Source organism: Sciurus vulgaris, assembly GCF_902686455.1.
Source record: "Sciurus vulgaris genome assembly, chromosome: 4".
NCBI lineage: Eukaryota > Metazoa > Chordata > Mammalia > Rodentia > Sciuridae > Sciurus > Sciurus vulgaris.
Window position 1 is genome coordinate 94768843 of NC_136464.1, and position 16306 is coordinate 94785148.

General features: G+C 36.6%; 1 protein-coding gene across 2 annotated transcripts in view; it reads right to left on the bottom strand.

Annotated features, from left to right (window-relative positions):
* BMS1 (BMS1 ribosome biogenesis factor) overlaps positions 1-16306 on the bottom strand; it is a 61934-nt gene that overhangs the window by 4731 nt on the left and 40897 nt on the right. For both annotated transcript variants that reach the window (XM_079136815.1, XM_079136814.1), the window contains exons 14-21: positions 6703-6776; positions 5942-6118; positions 4400-4588; positions 4137-4317; positions 3901-3959; positions 3020-3142; positions 2453-2600; positions 1912-2087 (exon numbers count right to left, since the gene is read on the bottom strand). In XM_079136815.1, the coding sequence (XP_078992941.1) occupies positions 1912-2087; positions 2453-2600; positions 3020-3142; positions 3901-3959; positions 4137-4317; positions 4400-4588; positions 5942-6118; positions 6703-6776 (1127 nt within the window). The remainder of the gene's footprint in view (positions 1-1911; positions 2088-2452; positions 2601-3019; positions 3143-3900; positions 3960-4136; positions 4318-4399; positions 4589-5941; positions 6119-6702; positions 6777-16306) is intronic.

The window sequence follows — 16306 nt, forward strand, 5'->3', positions numbered from 1 at the left end:
CTAAAAGTTTATGTACAGAAGGAAAGTTCCTCAACATAATAAGGGCTATTTACGAGAAATCCACAGTTAACATCATAATCAATGGGGAACAACTGAAACTTTTTCTAGTAAGATCTGATACAAGACTGGGATGCCTATTCTTGCCATTTCTATTCAACACAGTATTGGAAGTACTTGTAAGAGCAATTAAATAAGAAAAAGAAATAAAAGTCATCTAAATAGTAAAAGTAGTAAAATAATTTCTATTTGCAGATGACAAAATGCTACTCATAGAAAACCCCAAAGATCTAACCAAAGGGAAAAAAATCCTATTAGAATTAATAAATAAATTCAGTAAAGTTGCAGGATACAAAAATCAACATGTGAAAACTGATATTTCTACACACAAATAATGATCTCAAAAAGAAATCAAGAAAACAATTCCATTTACGAAGAAATTAAAAAAAAAAAAAACCCTTAGGAAGAAATTTAACCAAGGAAGTGAAAGATTTCAATCTTGAAAACTATAAAATGCTGAAGAAACTGGAAAAGACAGAAATAAATGGAAAGACATCCCATTTTTACAAGTCAGAAGTACTATTAAAATATCCCAACTTCCCAAAACAATAAACAGATTTGATGCAATGTCTATCAAAATTCCAATAGATTTTCACAGAAACAGACAAAAAAAAAAACAAACAAAAATCCCTACGATACTTAGGAATCACAAAACAAAACAAAACAACTAATAGTCAAAGCAATACTGAGAAAGAAAAAGTTGGAGGCATCATATTTCCTGATTTAAAATTATATTATAAAGTTATAGTAATCAAAGCAGTATGGTATTGGCATAAAAACAGAAAGACCAAAAGAGCCCAGAGTTAAGTCTAAACTTATATAGCCAACTAATTCTCACCAAAGGCAACAAAGACAACACAAAAGGAAAAGGTTGTATCATCAACAAATAGTGTGGGAAAAACTGATGTCTCCATGAAAAAGAATGAAATGGAACCCCAATCTTATACCACATACAATAATCTACTCAAAATGGCTACAGGACTTAAATATAAGATCTGAAACCTTAAAAATCTTAAACGAGAACGAGGCTGAAAAGCTCTTTAACACTGGTGCTGACAATGATTATTTTGGGGATATCACATCAAAAGTCCAGGTTATAGGAGCAAAAATAAACTAGTAGAACTATATCTAACTAAAAAGCTTCTGCAGAACAACAACAACAACAACAAAAAAGAGCAAATGAAAAGACAACCTATAGACTAGAAAAAAAATATTTGCAACTCTATATCTATATCTATAAGGGGTTGATACCCAACATTTATAAAGAAATCTCACAACTAAATAACAGAACAGGTAACTGAATTTAAAAATGGGAAAAGGAGCTGAAATTTTTCTCTAAAGACATAAAAATGGCAAACAGGAAGTGGAGAGATGTAGGTCAAAGGATACAAGATGGTTGATGTTAAAAGATGATTACGTCTACAGATCTAACATGACACAAGAACTACAGTTATAAAAAATATATTTGGAATTTTTGTTAAATACATTTAACAAATCTATTGTTATAGATATATGTTCTTATCACACAAAAAATAGCTATATATAACTACTATAGTAACCATCTGACTATCTATACATATCCTATTATAAACCTTAAATATACACAATAAAATTTATTTTTTAAAAAGTTTAAATTTTTTTTCCAATCCAGAATAAACAACTAGTACCATTTTCCCATGTTCCTTTTCAAAACATTCTAGAATATACAGTATTTGATCAAATTTTATATTAGACTTCATATCTGAAAAATTCAAAGCACATAAGATATTACATACAAAAGCATCTGTGTGACTCCCTGTCTGGTGAGCACACATAGTACTTTCAATGATGCACACACACACACACAACCTGTACCTTGTAGAGAGAGTCCTTGCTTGGCTTTAGTTTGATACCGTGAGCGAGCCTGAGTTGACCTGTTGTCCGCATTCCTGACCAAGTGTCTTTCTCACCCACTGGTTTCAACAAAGATGTTACTGGGTTATAGAAGGCTGGGACAGAGACAGGATACCAAGTTCGCATGAAGACGATATCTGGAAACAGAGGAAATTAACATTTTCAAAAGAAAATTCATAACCATTTTTAAAAAAACAAAACCAAACAAACAATGAAAATCCCAAAATATTCACCACAAACTTTTCTACTAGTTGTATAGTATTTGAAGAGAAACTTCATCAAATAAACTACTCATGTATATCACAAATCTTTGGGCATAAACAATAGGCTGCAGACATAATGTGAATTAGGAGCTACAGAAGATGCTCCAACTGGTCAGAACTGGAGGTTTGACTTTCTATAGAACCAAACTCCAACCTCTAATCATCAGGTAGGAAAAAAAAAAAAAAAAAAAAAAAAGAATAAAAATGCAGTATTGAGAACACACCACAAATATATTTACCACTCATCAGCAACTTATCCTCAAAGCTAGCCCGGAAAGCTCCTTCTGGAGCCCGGAGTGCTTTCTTGATCTGTCCCCTTATTCCACTGACAGTTCGAATCACAGCCCCTTCAAATTTTGCCACTTCCAAGGCAGAATTAAACATTCCCTATAGGCAAATGAAAATAAAAACACATACACATAAAATTACACACCTCTATTTATAAATGCATTATTGGTTAAGAAAACAATAACAATTCACTGAAGGGTGACAAAATAATAATTGATTTTTCCCCTTAACAGTGGATCTGTTACATGGAAAAGAAGACAACTCTATTTTATTTTCTCCAAAATAACATTAATGAAGACTCTACTGTTTGCTCATTAGCATGTTCATCACCGGCATCTTTGTAAAAGAGTCTTATGCTCACATCTTGCTGGATGGACTGTAGTTTACATCACTAATTAGGTTCAGGCACTTAAATTAAAAAGAGCTAAACAAATGCTAGTAGTACCATTTCTGGATAAGGAATCAAATTGTATTTCATTCTTCAACATTTATGAAAGCGAATATATAGATATACAGACCTTAATAAATGAAGTGTTCTTAAAAATTTTATATGGAAAACCAGTCAGCTTTAATTTCTTCACAATTTTAATGGATTTATCTAGATCAAGGACAACTCCTGTGGCAGCTATCCGGAAATCAGGCTAAAAGAAATACCCAAAATTTGAATACAGGAATAATTCATCAGCAAGAGAAAAGCTATAATTCTCTGTGATGTAATAAATTACAAAAGTCATTTTACTTCTAATCAGCTAAAAAAGATCAAGAGAGAACATATGAACATGCAAAAAAAGAAATTTAACAAAAGCAATTTAAAAGTATAATACTGGTATGCCAAACAAACGACAACTCAAATATTTTCATGGTGATTTCACAATAACAGAGTTTCACAATAATCAATTTGAAATGAAAAGGAAAATTCACTTGTAACGTTTAAGAAATTAAAATTTGGACCTCCAGGGTGGATTTCATCTGCTCATTATTATTCTGTTTTCTCTGATGTTACATGAGTCAATAAAACATGCTCTGATTGGTCCAATGAAGCCTGTGAACATACTTTGCTAACAAGCATTATTAGAGGGTAGTTTTATGTCTAGCTAGTTATGATGCATCCTCAGAACTTAATGTAGTGTTTAGCACATGATGAACACTACTTAAATACCTTTTTAGATAAATTAAATCCAAACAAAGCACAAAAATATGAAATGGTATCAATGCCATTGTAATTCTTCTATTTCCCTCTCCTTTCATACCCTACTTAGAATTAAGCAGGAAGATTAAAAGCAAAGAGAAATTTATTATGTATTAAACATGAGTGATTTCCAATTCACATGTACAAAATCCATACTCAAGATATATTTTTCAAATACAATCTATAAAATAAAATATCCAAGATATTTACCATTGTATCACTAACAGACTGTATTGCCAGGAATCCAGTTCCCTGTGGAGTGATAGGACCTTAAGAGAATAACAATAACAAAAATAATGAACCACAAATTTTGATTTCCATTTTACATATATACCCAAAAAAAGACAAATCTTATGAATTAGGATTTCATAAAAGGAAAAGAACAAAACTATAATGAGAAAAGTATAAATTAACCTTACAAGCAAGTTATTTTAATCACATTTTACCCCAGAAGGATGCTCCACAATGCATGTGCTGTGGGGTATATTTTAGAAGCCTTTGTCTTCCATTGTGGTCTTCAATATAATACAGTGGAATGGTCTGAAACCTCCTCCACCCTACGGAAAAAATAATTGGATCTCGGGACTTGAGGATTTTCTTATACCAACGATGCTTCTTCAGACGCATCTAAGGGGGAGAAAAGTTTGATAAAAGCATGCAGAATATATCCAGAGAATTTTGGTTGCCAAGCATGCAGCTTTGGGCCTACCTGCACATATCCCACGTTGCCCTCACTGTTGCCCAAGCCACCCAGAATCACTGGGTAGTGGGGGTCAAAGTTCAGCACAAATTCACAGGGGACATTTTCAATCTCAATTCGAACATACATTCCAGGTCGAAAACCCTCATACTGAACTCTTGCTTCATCATCTTGATCTTCAAATTCTGCCCGGTTAAGCTATATATGGGGGTAGAGGGGGGAAATAAAACTCTGTCATGCCATTATCTTATAAACATTTAAGATGCAAACAACTCAGAAAAGATCCCTGGATGCTGGTTGGTAAATGCTTGCAGCTTCCTCAACCCATACCTTTTCTGCTCATTACAAACTATTATTTCATACTTTTCCCTGTCTTCAAACACCCAACACTTCCTCCCCTTATTCTCACTCTCAGTTGATGGTTGGTTGTTAATTCATTCCAAAACCAAGTAATCTAGAAGAACTTTCACAGTAAACCCTCTCCCATTGTTCACATTCACATGCAGCCTTTTACTGCTCTGCACTACTCTGTAGGGTAGCTACATGTGGCTAATAAAATTAAGTAACATTTAAAATCCAACTCTTTAGTCATATTAGCCAAGCTACAAATGGTCAATATCAACATGTGCCCAGTAGCCATGATACTGGGTAGCAACACATATACAATTACATTATCGCAGCAAGTGCCATTAAGCAGCTCTGGTACAGGTTACTTATCCATACCTCTACTCAATGCTAAACACTTGCACATCACATACCACCCACTTGTGCTGGACTTTATTCCAACAGATCACCCTTTTGTTATTTCTCTTGTCTAAAAAATCTTTTGCTTCTACTTCCTCCACTAATAGCTGCCCATTTCAATTTCTCTCAACAGCAAAACTCCATAAAAATTTCCTGTAGTTGCAATCTCTAGATCCTCTACTCTTCCTCTCTTAAAGCCACTAAAGTTGGATGGTTATCCACCATTCCAAGAAAATGCTTATCAAAGTCACTGATGGTTTCAAAATTCTAAATCAGTGGTCAGTTTTGTTCTCATGTGAGATCATTACCTCCAACAGCCTACTCAACACCTGCAGGCAGGAAGGTCACATAATATCCTTTTCTTTGTTTCACATATTTCCTTTGTTTCTGTACCTGACCTCATACAAATACCCTCTGAACACTGACAAAGATGAGTTTTCTGAAAATCTCCCCTGAAGAGCACTGGTTTGTGCATAACCCACACATTAGCTATTCATTAAAATGAGGAGCAATAATCAGGAACCTATGCTTGCATTTAAATGAACATACTATCTCAAATCCCTGCACATGAGACCCCCAGAAGCAGAGATTATGCCTCGGTCATTTCTGCTTCCTCAGCATCTTGTGCTTGGTGCAAAAGAGGTACTGATATTTTTCTGCTGAACTTCTGACTAAAGAAACAATTAGATGACTACACAAATAAACATACTTACTCTTCCATATCTCAACCCAGGAGTCCAAATGAAAAGCACAGGGAGTGTCTACAACCTTGGAAGGAGGCTGAAAGGAACTATGTTTTTTTTTTACCTGTGCTTGTTTCTGCATTTCTCCTTTAAGGTCATCAAAATATGTGCTTTCTCCTTCATCATATTCTGCATCAAACATCTCCTTCAATTTTCTCTTTTTATCCAAGTGTTTTTTTTTGGCATTTTCCTCTGTATTGGGGTCATTTTCTTCCTTGACTTCTTCCTCTGTATCTTCAACCTTAAATTTCCAGAAGAGAAAATGTAAAGTTTATGGAGACCTTTTCATTAAACATTAAAGCAGACAAAAAAGAAAAAAAAAAAAAGTTCTGAATTACAAAAATGTTAGTTGTGATCATCATGAATAATACAAAACAAAACACAGCCTCAGGCTGTAAACAACACATTGCCACAGAAAGCAGCTGTTTGTACTACAATTAACTGCCACTCTCTAATCTGGCTGGGAATGCCAAACATGAACAAACTAACAGCAGATATCCTCCATCCAGACACTCCCAGACACTGTTCTAAAGAAGTGTCCAGGATAATAGGCAATTTGTTTTCTGATAATGACACTTAAATTTAAGGAGAGGAAAATAATGGCAAAAAGAGCCAATGGAAGAGGAATACTCAGGCTAAAACTTGCATGAATGAAAAATCATAAAGAATTTGGTGACTACAACAAAAGGGTAGTAGATGTCATCCAAAAGACTGAGAATAAACAACCTTTTATCTGCACCCATATGCCCACACTTTTAGGAAGGAATCTTATATGTTCTATAAGTTACACAGATTAAGGTGACAGTGGCCACTGCAAAGACATACCTGAGTATCCAGGCTTGGTTTTCCCTTATGAACGTCCCCTGTTTCTAGGTCTTCAAAGTCGCCATAGAGCTCCTCTGGAAAAAGAACCACCAAATGGCTATTCTGTAAATGTGCTAGTGTGTGACATTAGCGCCACCCAGCTCCAGGCTGACTTTGTCCTCCAAATGTCATTCTTATTGTTCCCAGCACTATACATATGCTCCCTCCTCCCCAATTGTACATTTCACCTGTCTAGATAAAGTAAACCTCCATGTTTCCATACTTACTTCAAAACCTCAATTAGCCAAGGGCTACTTTTCCAGTATAGGTAATGGACTCTCTGTGAGTGGCATTCAGAGATGGCAGCCATGGTCAAAACCAACAGTTCAGAGAAAACAGAAAAGTCACAGCTTGACTGTAGTATGTGAAGAGTCTTGAAAGTAACTAACACAACATAATTACCTAACACACACAGGGAAAATCTTAGATTATATAAACGATAGATTTTAGAGCCCCAAACAGAACTGAGCCCACAAGAAAAGTTCATTCATTCATCCATTCGTTCTTTTTTAGAGCTCTGTGTTCAGTTGCAAGTCTTACTCTTAAAAACAGATAAGGTGAAACACTTAGAAAGGTATTACCCTTCATATAAGAGTTTACGTGTAATAAACACAAAAAAGGATAAGAGATCCCAAGTATAAAGAAATAGGCTGGAACTTTATTTTTTTAAATAAAATAACTTAAAAAGGTTACTAATGGACAAAGGAGTAACACCATGAGTCAACACTTTCCAGGGCTTTCCATACAACGGAGTGTTTTTAGTACCACAAATGCCTTCCGTTCTTCAACACAACCCAAGAAAGAAGGTGTTATGCACATTATCTGCTTGATAAATAATGATGTCCCTGGTTTGGAAAGGAAGATTCAACATACAGATGCCAAATCTTCCTTTAAGGAAGTTATAATAAACAAACAAACACCAAGGATTTCTGGTCTGGAGAACACATTTCTCTGTGTTCCTCCTGACTACATATAAACATAAATTCCAGACAATAAGAGAGATAAGAGACAATCAAAGAACTATGAAAATTAGAAAGAAAAAGTAAAAGATAGGCTAGTCAGGGAGTCCTGGACTACAGTAATGACTTGGTAGCTAAGTGTCTCACTAGACCCTACCCAACAGAAAGGTGACCAGGGCGCAGTGTTTCCCAACCCACAAAGCTAGCAACAGAAGGTGGCCCAGGCAGGTTTGCTTTTCCCCAGATCAAATGAGATATTGCTGGCAACAGCAGGTAAACCTGGAGCACTGGCAAGGGAATCAGGAGTCCCACTGACAACAATGACAAGGGGGAAGTGCTTTCCTTCCGTAAAGAGCCTAAACCAACCTTTCCTCCGCCAAGATATCCAGAGGACTGAAGGTTATCAGCACAGGGAAATTCTGCCAGGCTTGAGACTCTCCTCCCTCACTCTAAAACAATGTGTGGCCAGGCAATACCAGCAAAGGAGATCTTCTTCCTCCCACAGACAAACAACTCGGCCCCATAGGCCAAGGCAACCTTCCCATTATCTAAAAGCTGGACGCAGTTCCCATTGCCTTAAGCAACACCAGTAAGGACTGATGGGAGTCTGAGTGATACCAGATAAACTAAGTGGGCCACAACAGCACCACAAAGGCTCTAAAATTAAATTATCATTGGAAGCACAGTCATGAAGTACCAGGACCTACATACAAAACCTAAACTGACTGCCTGTGAAAATCACATAGGATCCCATCTTCTAATTTAATAACCAAAATGTACAGAAGACAATAGAAAAATCACCTGTTGTATCTTGAACCAGGTAAATTATAAGTTTAATGTGAAATGACAACTGAAGATACCAACTTCGAAATGAATCAGATATTGGCATTATTGATCCATCTCTTAGAGCAGCCATTTTAAATATGCTTCAATAAGCACAAATTCTATGACAACAAAGGAAAAACTGAAAATATCAGTAAAGAAACTAAGAATCAAATGGAAATGTCAGAATCTATGAAAACGAGGAAAAAAAAAAAACATGTTGGATAGGCTCATTGGTAAGAGTAAAGACAGAGGAGAGAATGGGATTGCTGAGGTCTGATCAACAGAATTCATCCAGTCTGAACAACAGACATAAAATATCCTGGAAACAATACATAGAACCTCAAGATTCCATGGAACCATAATCACTATTTATACCATGTGCGTAAATGAGACTAAGATTCTAATAACTGAAGCTCCCCAAATCTGGTGAAAGATATACAGATTCAGGAAGCCAAATGAACCTCAAAATGAACTTAAAGGAATCCACATTAGTTAAACTTCTGAAGACAAAAAGGCAAAATCTTGAAAGAAGACAGAAAGAAATGACAGAAGGGAGATCCAAGATGGCGGACTAGAGGGAGGCTGTGTTCCTTGTCACTCCGTAACTCCAGTTTCAAGCAGAGGATATATGTTTCTTGGTGAGGCAGTTTTGCTGCTTATGGATCCCCTGCTGTTTACCCCATTTATCTGCTGTGATCACCTGCAGTCTGCCAGCATATCGACTTCTTTTTTGAGTGCAGATTGCTCACTGTCAGGCACCTATCATGCACCATTTGCCTGCCTCTTGCCTGTCCATCGCCTGCCTTACATCTATCCATCACCCAACTCATGAGGTTCACTCCCGATTGTCCAACAACAGTCAGCAAACTGATCGCCAACTGCCAGTGGAGCACCAGCTGCCTGCTGTTGCCTGGAAGTTCACTGTTACAGTACCTGCAGGTTTGATTACACGTGGCTGCCGCCATTTTGAGACAATAGCCAGGCCCCGCAGGACCCCTGGCCAGACTGACTGAGCCCCATCTCTAGGAGCCCTCAGCTCAACGGATCACTCCCTGCCTCTGGGACCCTCAAATCGACTGACTGCTCCCTGCCGCTAGGACCCCCCAGACCAACTGACTGCGCCCTATCACCGGGACCCTAGACTGATTGCACCTGGCCTCTAGGATCTTGGAACCACATAAAACACGCCCGAACGCCAGGACCCCTGCCTGACCAACCACACCCCAGGACCTCCAGCTGACCACGTCCACACCCTGAGCTGCAGCTCCCCATTTGCCAACACATTTGGAGGCCAGAGTGGCCATCTTGGATAATCCTGGAAGCTGGAGCTTCGATCTTTAGGTGGGGCAAATCCCATCCTGAGACGCCTGCTGGAGACTTGAAGCTCACTGTCAGGGGCTATTTGGTCTAGGATTGCATAGTGTCTGAATAGGGCACTGCTAATATTGATCGCCCCTTAAAGAAAAGGTTTTGGAAACCTATAGGGTCACTATAAGCCTATAGGGGGAAATCTGCAATACCCCAGATCTGCACTGCTAGAGGGGAAGATACATGAACAACATGAAAAATCAAGGGAAGAAAATGATCCAAACAAATCTAAATTCTATAGTAATAGAATCCAATGACAGTATGTTAGAAGAAATGTCAGAAAAGGACTTCAGATTATACATGATTAAGATGATTTGCGAAGCAAAGGATGAGATAAGAGAGCAAATGCAGGCAATGAATGATAATACGAATAAGCTGAAAGAGCACCTGCAGGAAGCAAAAGATCATTTCAACAAAGAGATAGAGATTCTCAAAAAAACCCAAATGGAAATCCTTGAAATGAAGGAAACAATACACCAAATAAAAAACTCAACGGAAAGCATCACCAAAAGACTAGACCACTTGGAAGACAGAACCTCAGACAATGAAGACAAAACATTTAATCTTGAAAATAAAGTTGCCCAAACAGAGAAGATGGCAAGAAATCATGAACAGAATCTCCAAGAACTATGGGACATCATGAAAAGACCATAAGAATTATTGAGATTGAGGAAGGCACAGAAATACAAACCAAAGGAATGAACAACCTATTCAATGAAAATAATATCAGAAAATTTCCCAAACCTGAAGAATGAAATGGAAAATCAAATACAAGAGGCTTATAGAACACCAAATGCACAAAATCACAACAGATCCACACCAAGGCACATTATAATGAAAATGCCTAACATTCAAAATGAAGACAGGATTTTGAAGGCAGTGAGAGAAAAGCATCAGGTTACATATAGGGAGAGACCAATAGGGATAGCAGCAGACTTCTCAACCCAGACTAAAAGCTAGAAGGGCCTGGAACAACATATTTCAAGCTCTGAAAGAACATGGTTGCCAACCAAGAATCCTATAACCAGCAAAACTAACCTTCAGATTTGAAGATGAACTAAAATCCTTCCATGATAAACAAAAGTTAAAAGAATTTACAAATAGAAAGCCTGTGCTACAAAATGTTCTCAACAAAATATTCCATGAGGGGGAAATGAAAAACAACAATGGAGGTCAGCAAAGGGAGGAACTACCTTAGAGAAAAAACCACTCAAAGGAGAAACCAAGCCAAATTAAAACCAAAAATAAGCCCAAATGACTGGGAATACAAATCATATCTCAATAATAACCCTGAACGTTAATGGCCTAAACTCATCAATCAAAAGACATAGATTGGCAGAATGGATTAAAAAGAAAGACCCAACGATATGCTGCCTGCAAGAGACTCATCTCATAGATAAGGACATCCACAGACTAAAGGTGAAAGGATGGGAAAAAACCTACCATGCACATGGACTCAGTAAAAAAGCGGGGGTTTCCATTGTTAAAAAAAAAAACAAAGTGGACTTCAAGCCAAAATTAGTCAGAAGGGATAAAGAAGGAAATTTCATACTGCTTAAGGGAACCATAAATCAGGAAGACATAACAATAGTAAATATTTATGCCCCAAACAATGGTGCATCCCTGTACATCAAACAAATCCTTCTCAATTTCAGTAATCACATAGACCACAACACAATAATTCTGGGTGACTTTAATGCACCGCTGTCACCACTAGATAGATCTTCCAAACAAAATCCAACTAAAGAAACCACAGAACTCAATAACATGATCAATAACCTAGACTTAATAGACATATATAGAATATTCCATCCATCAACAAGCGGATTCACTTTCTTCTCAGCAGCACATGGAACCTTCTCGACAATAGACCATATGTTATGCCACAAAGCAGCCCTTAGGAAATGCAAAAAAAAATAGAGATACTGCCTCGTGTTCTATCAGATCATAATGGAGTGAGAGCAGAAATCAATGACAAAATAAAAAACAGAAATTACTCCAACACCTGGAGACTAAATAATATGCTATTAAATGAAACATGGATAACAGAAAACATCATGGAGAAGATAAAAAAATTCTTAGAGGTCAATGAGAATGACGATACAACATATCAAAATCTCTGGGACACTATGAAAGCGGTACTAAGAGGAAAATTCATTGCATGGAGTGCATTCCAAAAAAGAATGAAAAGTCAACAACTAAATGACCTAACATTACAGCTCAAAGCCCTAGAAAAGAAGAACAGAATAACAGCAAAAGTAGTAGAAGACAGGAAATAATTAAAATCAGAGCTAAAATCAATGAAACTGAAACAACAGAAACAATTCAAAAAATCAACAAAACTAAAGTTGGTTCTTTGAGAAAGTAAACAAAATAGACAAACCCTTAGCCACACTAACAAAGAGAAGGAGAGAAAAAACTCAAATTACTAAAATTCGTGATGAAAAAAGAAAATATCACAACAGACACCACTGAGATACAGAACATAATGAGAAGCTACTTTGAAAATCTGTATTCCAACAAAATAGAAACTACTGAAAACATTGACAAATTTCTAGAGACATATGCTCCTCCCAAACAGAACCAGGAAGACATACACAATTTAAACAGATCAATATCAAGCAATGAAATAGAAGAAGCCATTAAAAACCTACCATCCAAGAAAAGCCCAGGACCAGACGGATTCTCAGCCAAGTTCTACAAGACCTTCAAAGAAGAACTCATTCCAATACTTCTCAAAGTATTCCAGGAAATAGAAAAGGAGAGTACCCTACCGAACTCATTCTATGAAGCTAATATCACCCTCATACCCAAACCAGTAAAAGACACATCAAGGAAAGAAAATTTTAGACCAATATCCTTGATGAATATAGATGCAAAGATCCTTAACAAAATATTGGCAAACCATATCCAAAAACATATTAAGAAAACCGTGCACCATGATCAAGTGGGGTTCATCCCTGGAATGCAAGGATGGTTTAACATCCGTAAATCAATAAACGTAATTCATCATGTCAATAGACTTAAGGATAAAAATCATCTGGTTATTTCAATTGAACAGAAAAAGCGTTCGAGAAAATACAACACCCTTTCATGCTCAAAACCCTAGAAAAAATAGGGATAGTAAGTACATATCTGAACATTGTAAAGGCTATTTATGTTAAGCCCATGGCCAACATCATTCTTAATGCAGAAAAACTGAAACCATTCCCTTTAAAAACAGGAACAAGACAGGGATGTCCTCTTTCACCACTTATATTCAACACTATCCTCGAACCTCTAGCCAGAGCAATTAGGCAGACTAAAGAAATTAAAGGGATATGAATAGGAAAAGAGGAACTTAAGCTTTCACTATTTGCTGATGACATGATTCTATATTTAGAGGATCCAAAAAACTCCTCCAGAAAACTTCTAGACCTCATCAATGAATTCAGCAAAATAGCAGGCTATAAAATCAACACGCATAAATCTAAAGCATTTTTATATGCAAGTGATAACTGCTGAAAGGGAAATGAGGAAAACAACTCCATTTGCAAAAGCCTCAAAAAAATTAAATACTTGGGAATCAATCTAACCAAAGAGGTAAAAGATCTCTACAATGAAAACTACAAAACATTGAAGAAAGAAATTAAGGAAGACCTTAGAAGATGGAAAGATCTCCCATGTTCTTGGATAGGCAGAATTAATATTGTCAAAATGGCTGTATTACCAAAAGTGCTATACAGATTCAATGCAATTCCAATTAAAATCCCAATGATGTACCTCACAGAAATAGAGCAAGCAATCATGAAATTCATCTGGAAGAATAAGAAACCCAGAATACCTAAAGCAACCCTTAGCAGGAAGAATGAAACAGGGGGTATCACAATACCAGAACTTCAACTGTACTACAAAGCAATAGTAACAAAAATGGCATGATATTGGCACTGAAATAGACAGGTAAATCAATGATACAGAATAGAGGACATGGACACAAACCCAAATAAATACAATTTTCTCATACTAGACAAAGGTGCCAAAAATATGCAATGGAGAAAAGATAGCCTCTTCAACAAATGGTGCTGGGAAAGCTGTAAATCCATATGCTACAGAATGAAACTAAACCCCTATCTCTCACCCTGCACAAAACTCAACTCAAAATGGATCAAGGACCTTGAAATCAGACCAGAGACCCTGCATCTTATAGAAGAAAAAGTAGGTCCAAATCTTCAACTTGTTGGCTTAGGATCAGACTTCCTTAACAGGACTCCCATAGCACAAGAAATAAAAGCAAGAATCAATAACTGGGATAGATTCAAACTAAATAGCTTTCTCTCAGCAAAGGAAACTATCAGCAATACAAAGAAAGAGCCTACAGAGTGGGAGCAAATCTTTGCCATCATACTTCAGATAGAGCACTAATCTCCAGAATCTATAAAGAACTCAAAAAACTCTACACCAAGAATACAAATAACCCAATCAACAAATGGGCTAAGGAAATGAACAGACACTTTACAGAAGATGATCTACAAGCAATCAATAAACATATGAAAAAATGTTCAATATTTTTAGTAATAAGAGAAATGCAAATCAAAACTACACTAAGATTCCATCTCACCCCAATTAGAGTGGCGATTATCAAGAACATGAGCAACAATAGGTGTTGGAAAGGATGTGGGGAAAAAGGTACACTCATACATTGCTGGTTGGGCTGCAAATTAGTGCAGCCACTCTGGAAAGCAGTGTGGAGATTCCCTAGAAAGCTTGGAATGGACCCACCATTTGACCCAGCTATCCCACTCCTTGGCCTATACCCAAAGGACTTAAAATCAGCATACCACAGAGATACAGCCACATCAATGTTCATAGCTGCTCAATTCACAATTTCCAGATTGTGGAACCAACCTAGATGTCCTTCAATTGATGAATGGATAAAGAAACTGTGGTATATATATATACAATGGAATATTACTCAGCTATAAAGTATAATAAAATGATGGCATTTGCAGGCAAATGGACGAAATTGGAGAATATCATGCTAAGTGAGATAAGCCAATCTCAAAAAACCAAAGGACAAATGATCCTGCTGATAAGTGGGTGATGACACATAATGGCGGGTGGGGGGGCAAGAATGGAGGAAGGAGGGACTGTATAGAGGAAAAGAGGGGTGGGAGGGGTGGGGGGAAAGAAAAAATAACAGAATGAATCAAACATCATTACCCTATGTAAATGTATGATTACACAAATGGTATGCTGTTACTCCATGTACAAACAAAGAAGTATCCCATTTGTTTACAATAAAAATAAATTAAAAAAAAAATAGTGAATGCCAGGTTTCAAAAGAGAGGGACAAGTAGAATTATATGGTGATTCAGAATATAAATTGCACTGATCATATTGGTGATAAACAAAAACATATTTATGGTCTCCATTATTTCCTACATTGTTTAAAACAACCACTTGTTTCCTTTAAAGACCCTAAATAAATAAATAAAAAAAAAAAAAGAAATGACAGAACACCTGTAAGGGCACAATAACTCAATTGACAGTATATTTTTCTTCTGAAACTGTCAGTTGGTGGATGCTATAAACAGTGAAACTGTAATTTGAAATGAAGAGAAAAATGTCATTCTCAGGGGAAAGAAATATAGGAATTTGTTGCTAGCAGACTTATCTGTAATAAATGGCTATAGAAAGTATTTAAGCAGAAAGGAAATTATAAAAGGAGGAATATGGGGCCACTAGGGAAAAGAGAAAACAATAAATGATCAAAAATATGGATAAAGAGACTATCCTTATTAGTTTTTAGAATCACATTTGATGACTAAAAGAAAAGATTTAACACCATATAATTCTTGAGGCATGATATTCATTTTTTGGTACCAGGGAATGAACCCAGGGGCATTCACTGAAACACCCCCCCCCCCCCATCCTTTTTGTATTTTACTTAGAGACAGGAGCTCACTGAGTTGCTTAGGACCTCACTATTGCTGAGGCTGGTTTTGAATTTTCGATCCTCCTGCCTGGGCCTCCCAAGCCTCTGGGATTACAGACGTGTGCCACTGTGCCTGGCAAGGCGGGATATTTAAAAGTAAGGAAGGTAAAAGGACCTAAATGGAAGGAAGATTTCCACAAATCAGAGTGGTAAAATGTTGGTACCAGCAGGCTGTTAATATTACAATGCATGCTGTAATATACAGTGCAACTATTACGAAAACTATAGAGGTACACTCAAAAACATTATAAATAAATTAAGATAGAAGGAAAGAAAACTGGAAACAAAACATCAGATTTAAGCAATTACATATCAATAAGTGCCTTAAATATAAATGATATAAACACACCCAAAAATAAACTGATAGAGAAGATAAAAATGCATAGCCCAACAATATGCTTTCTACAAGAAACTCACTTCAAATTTAATGACCTAACTG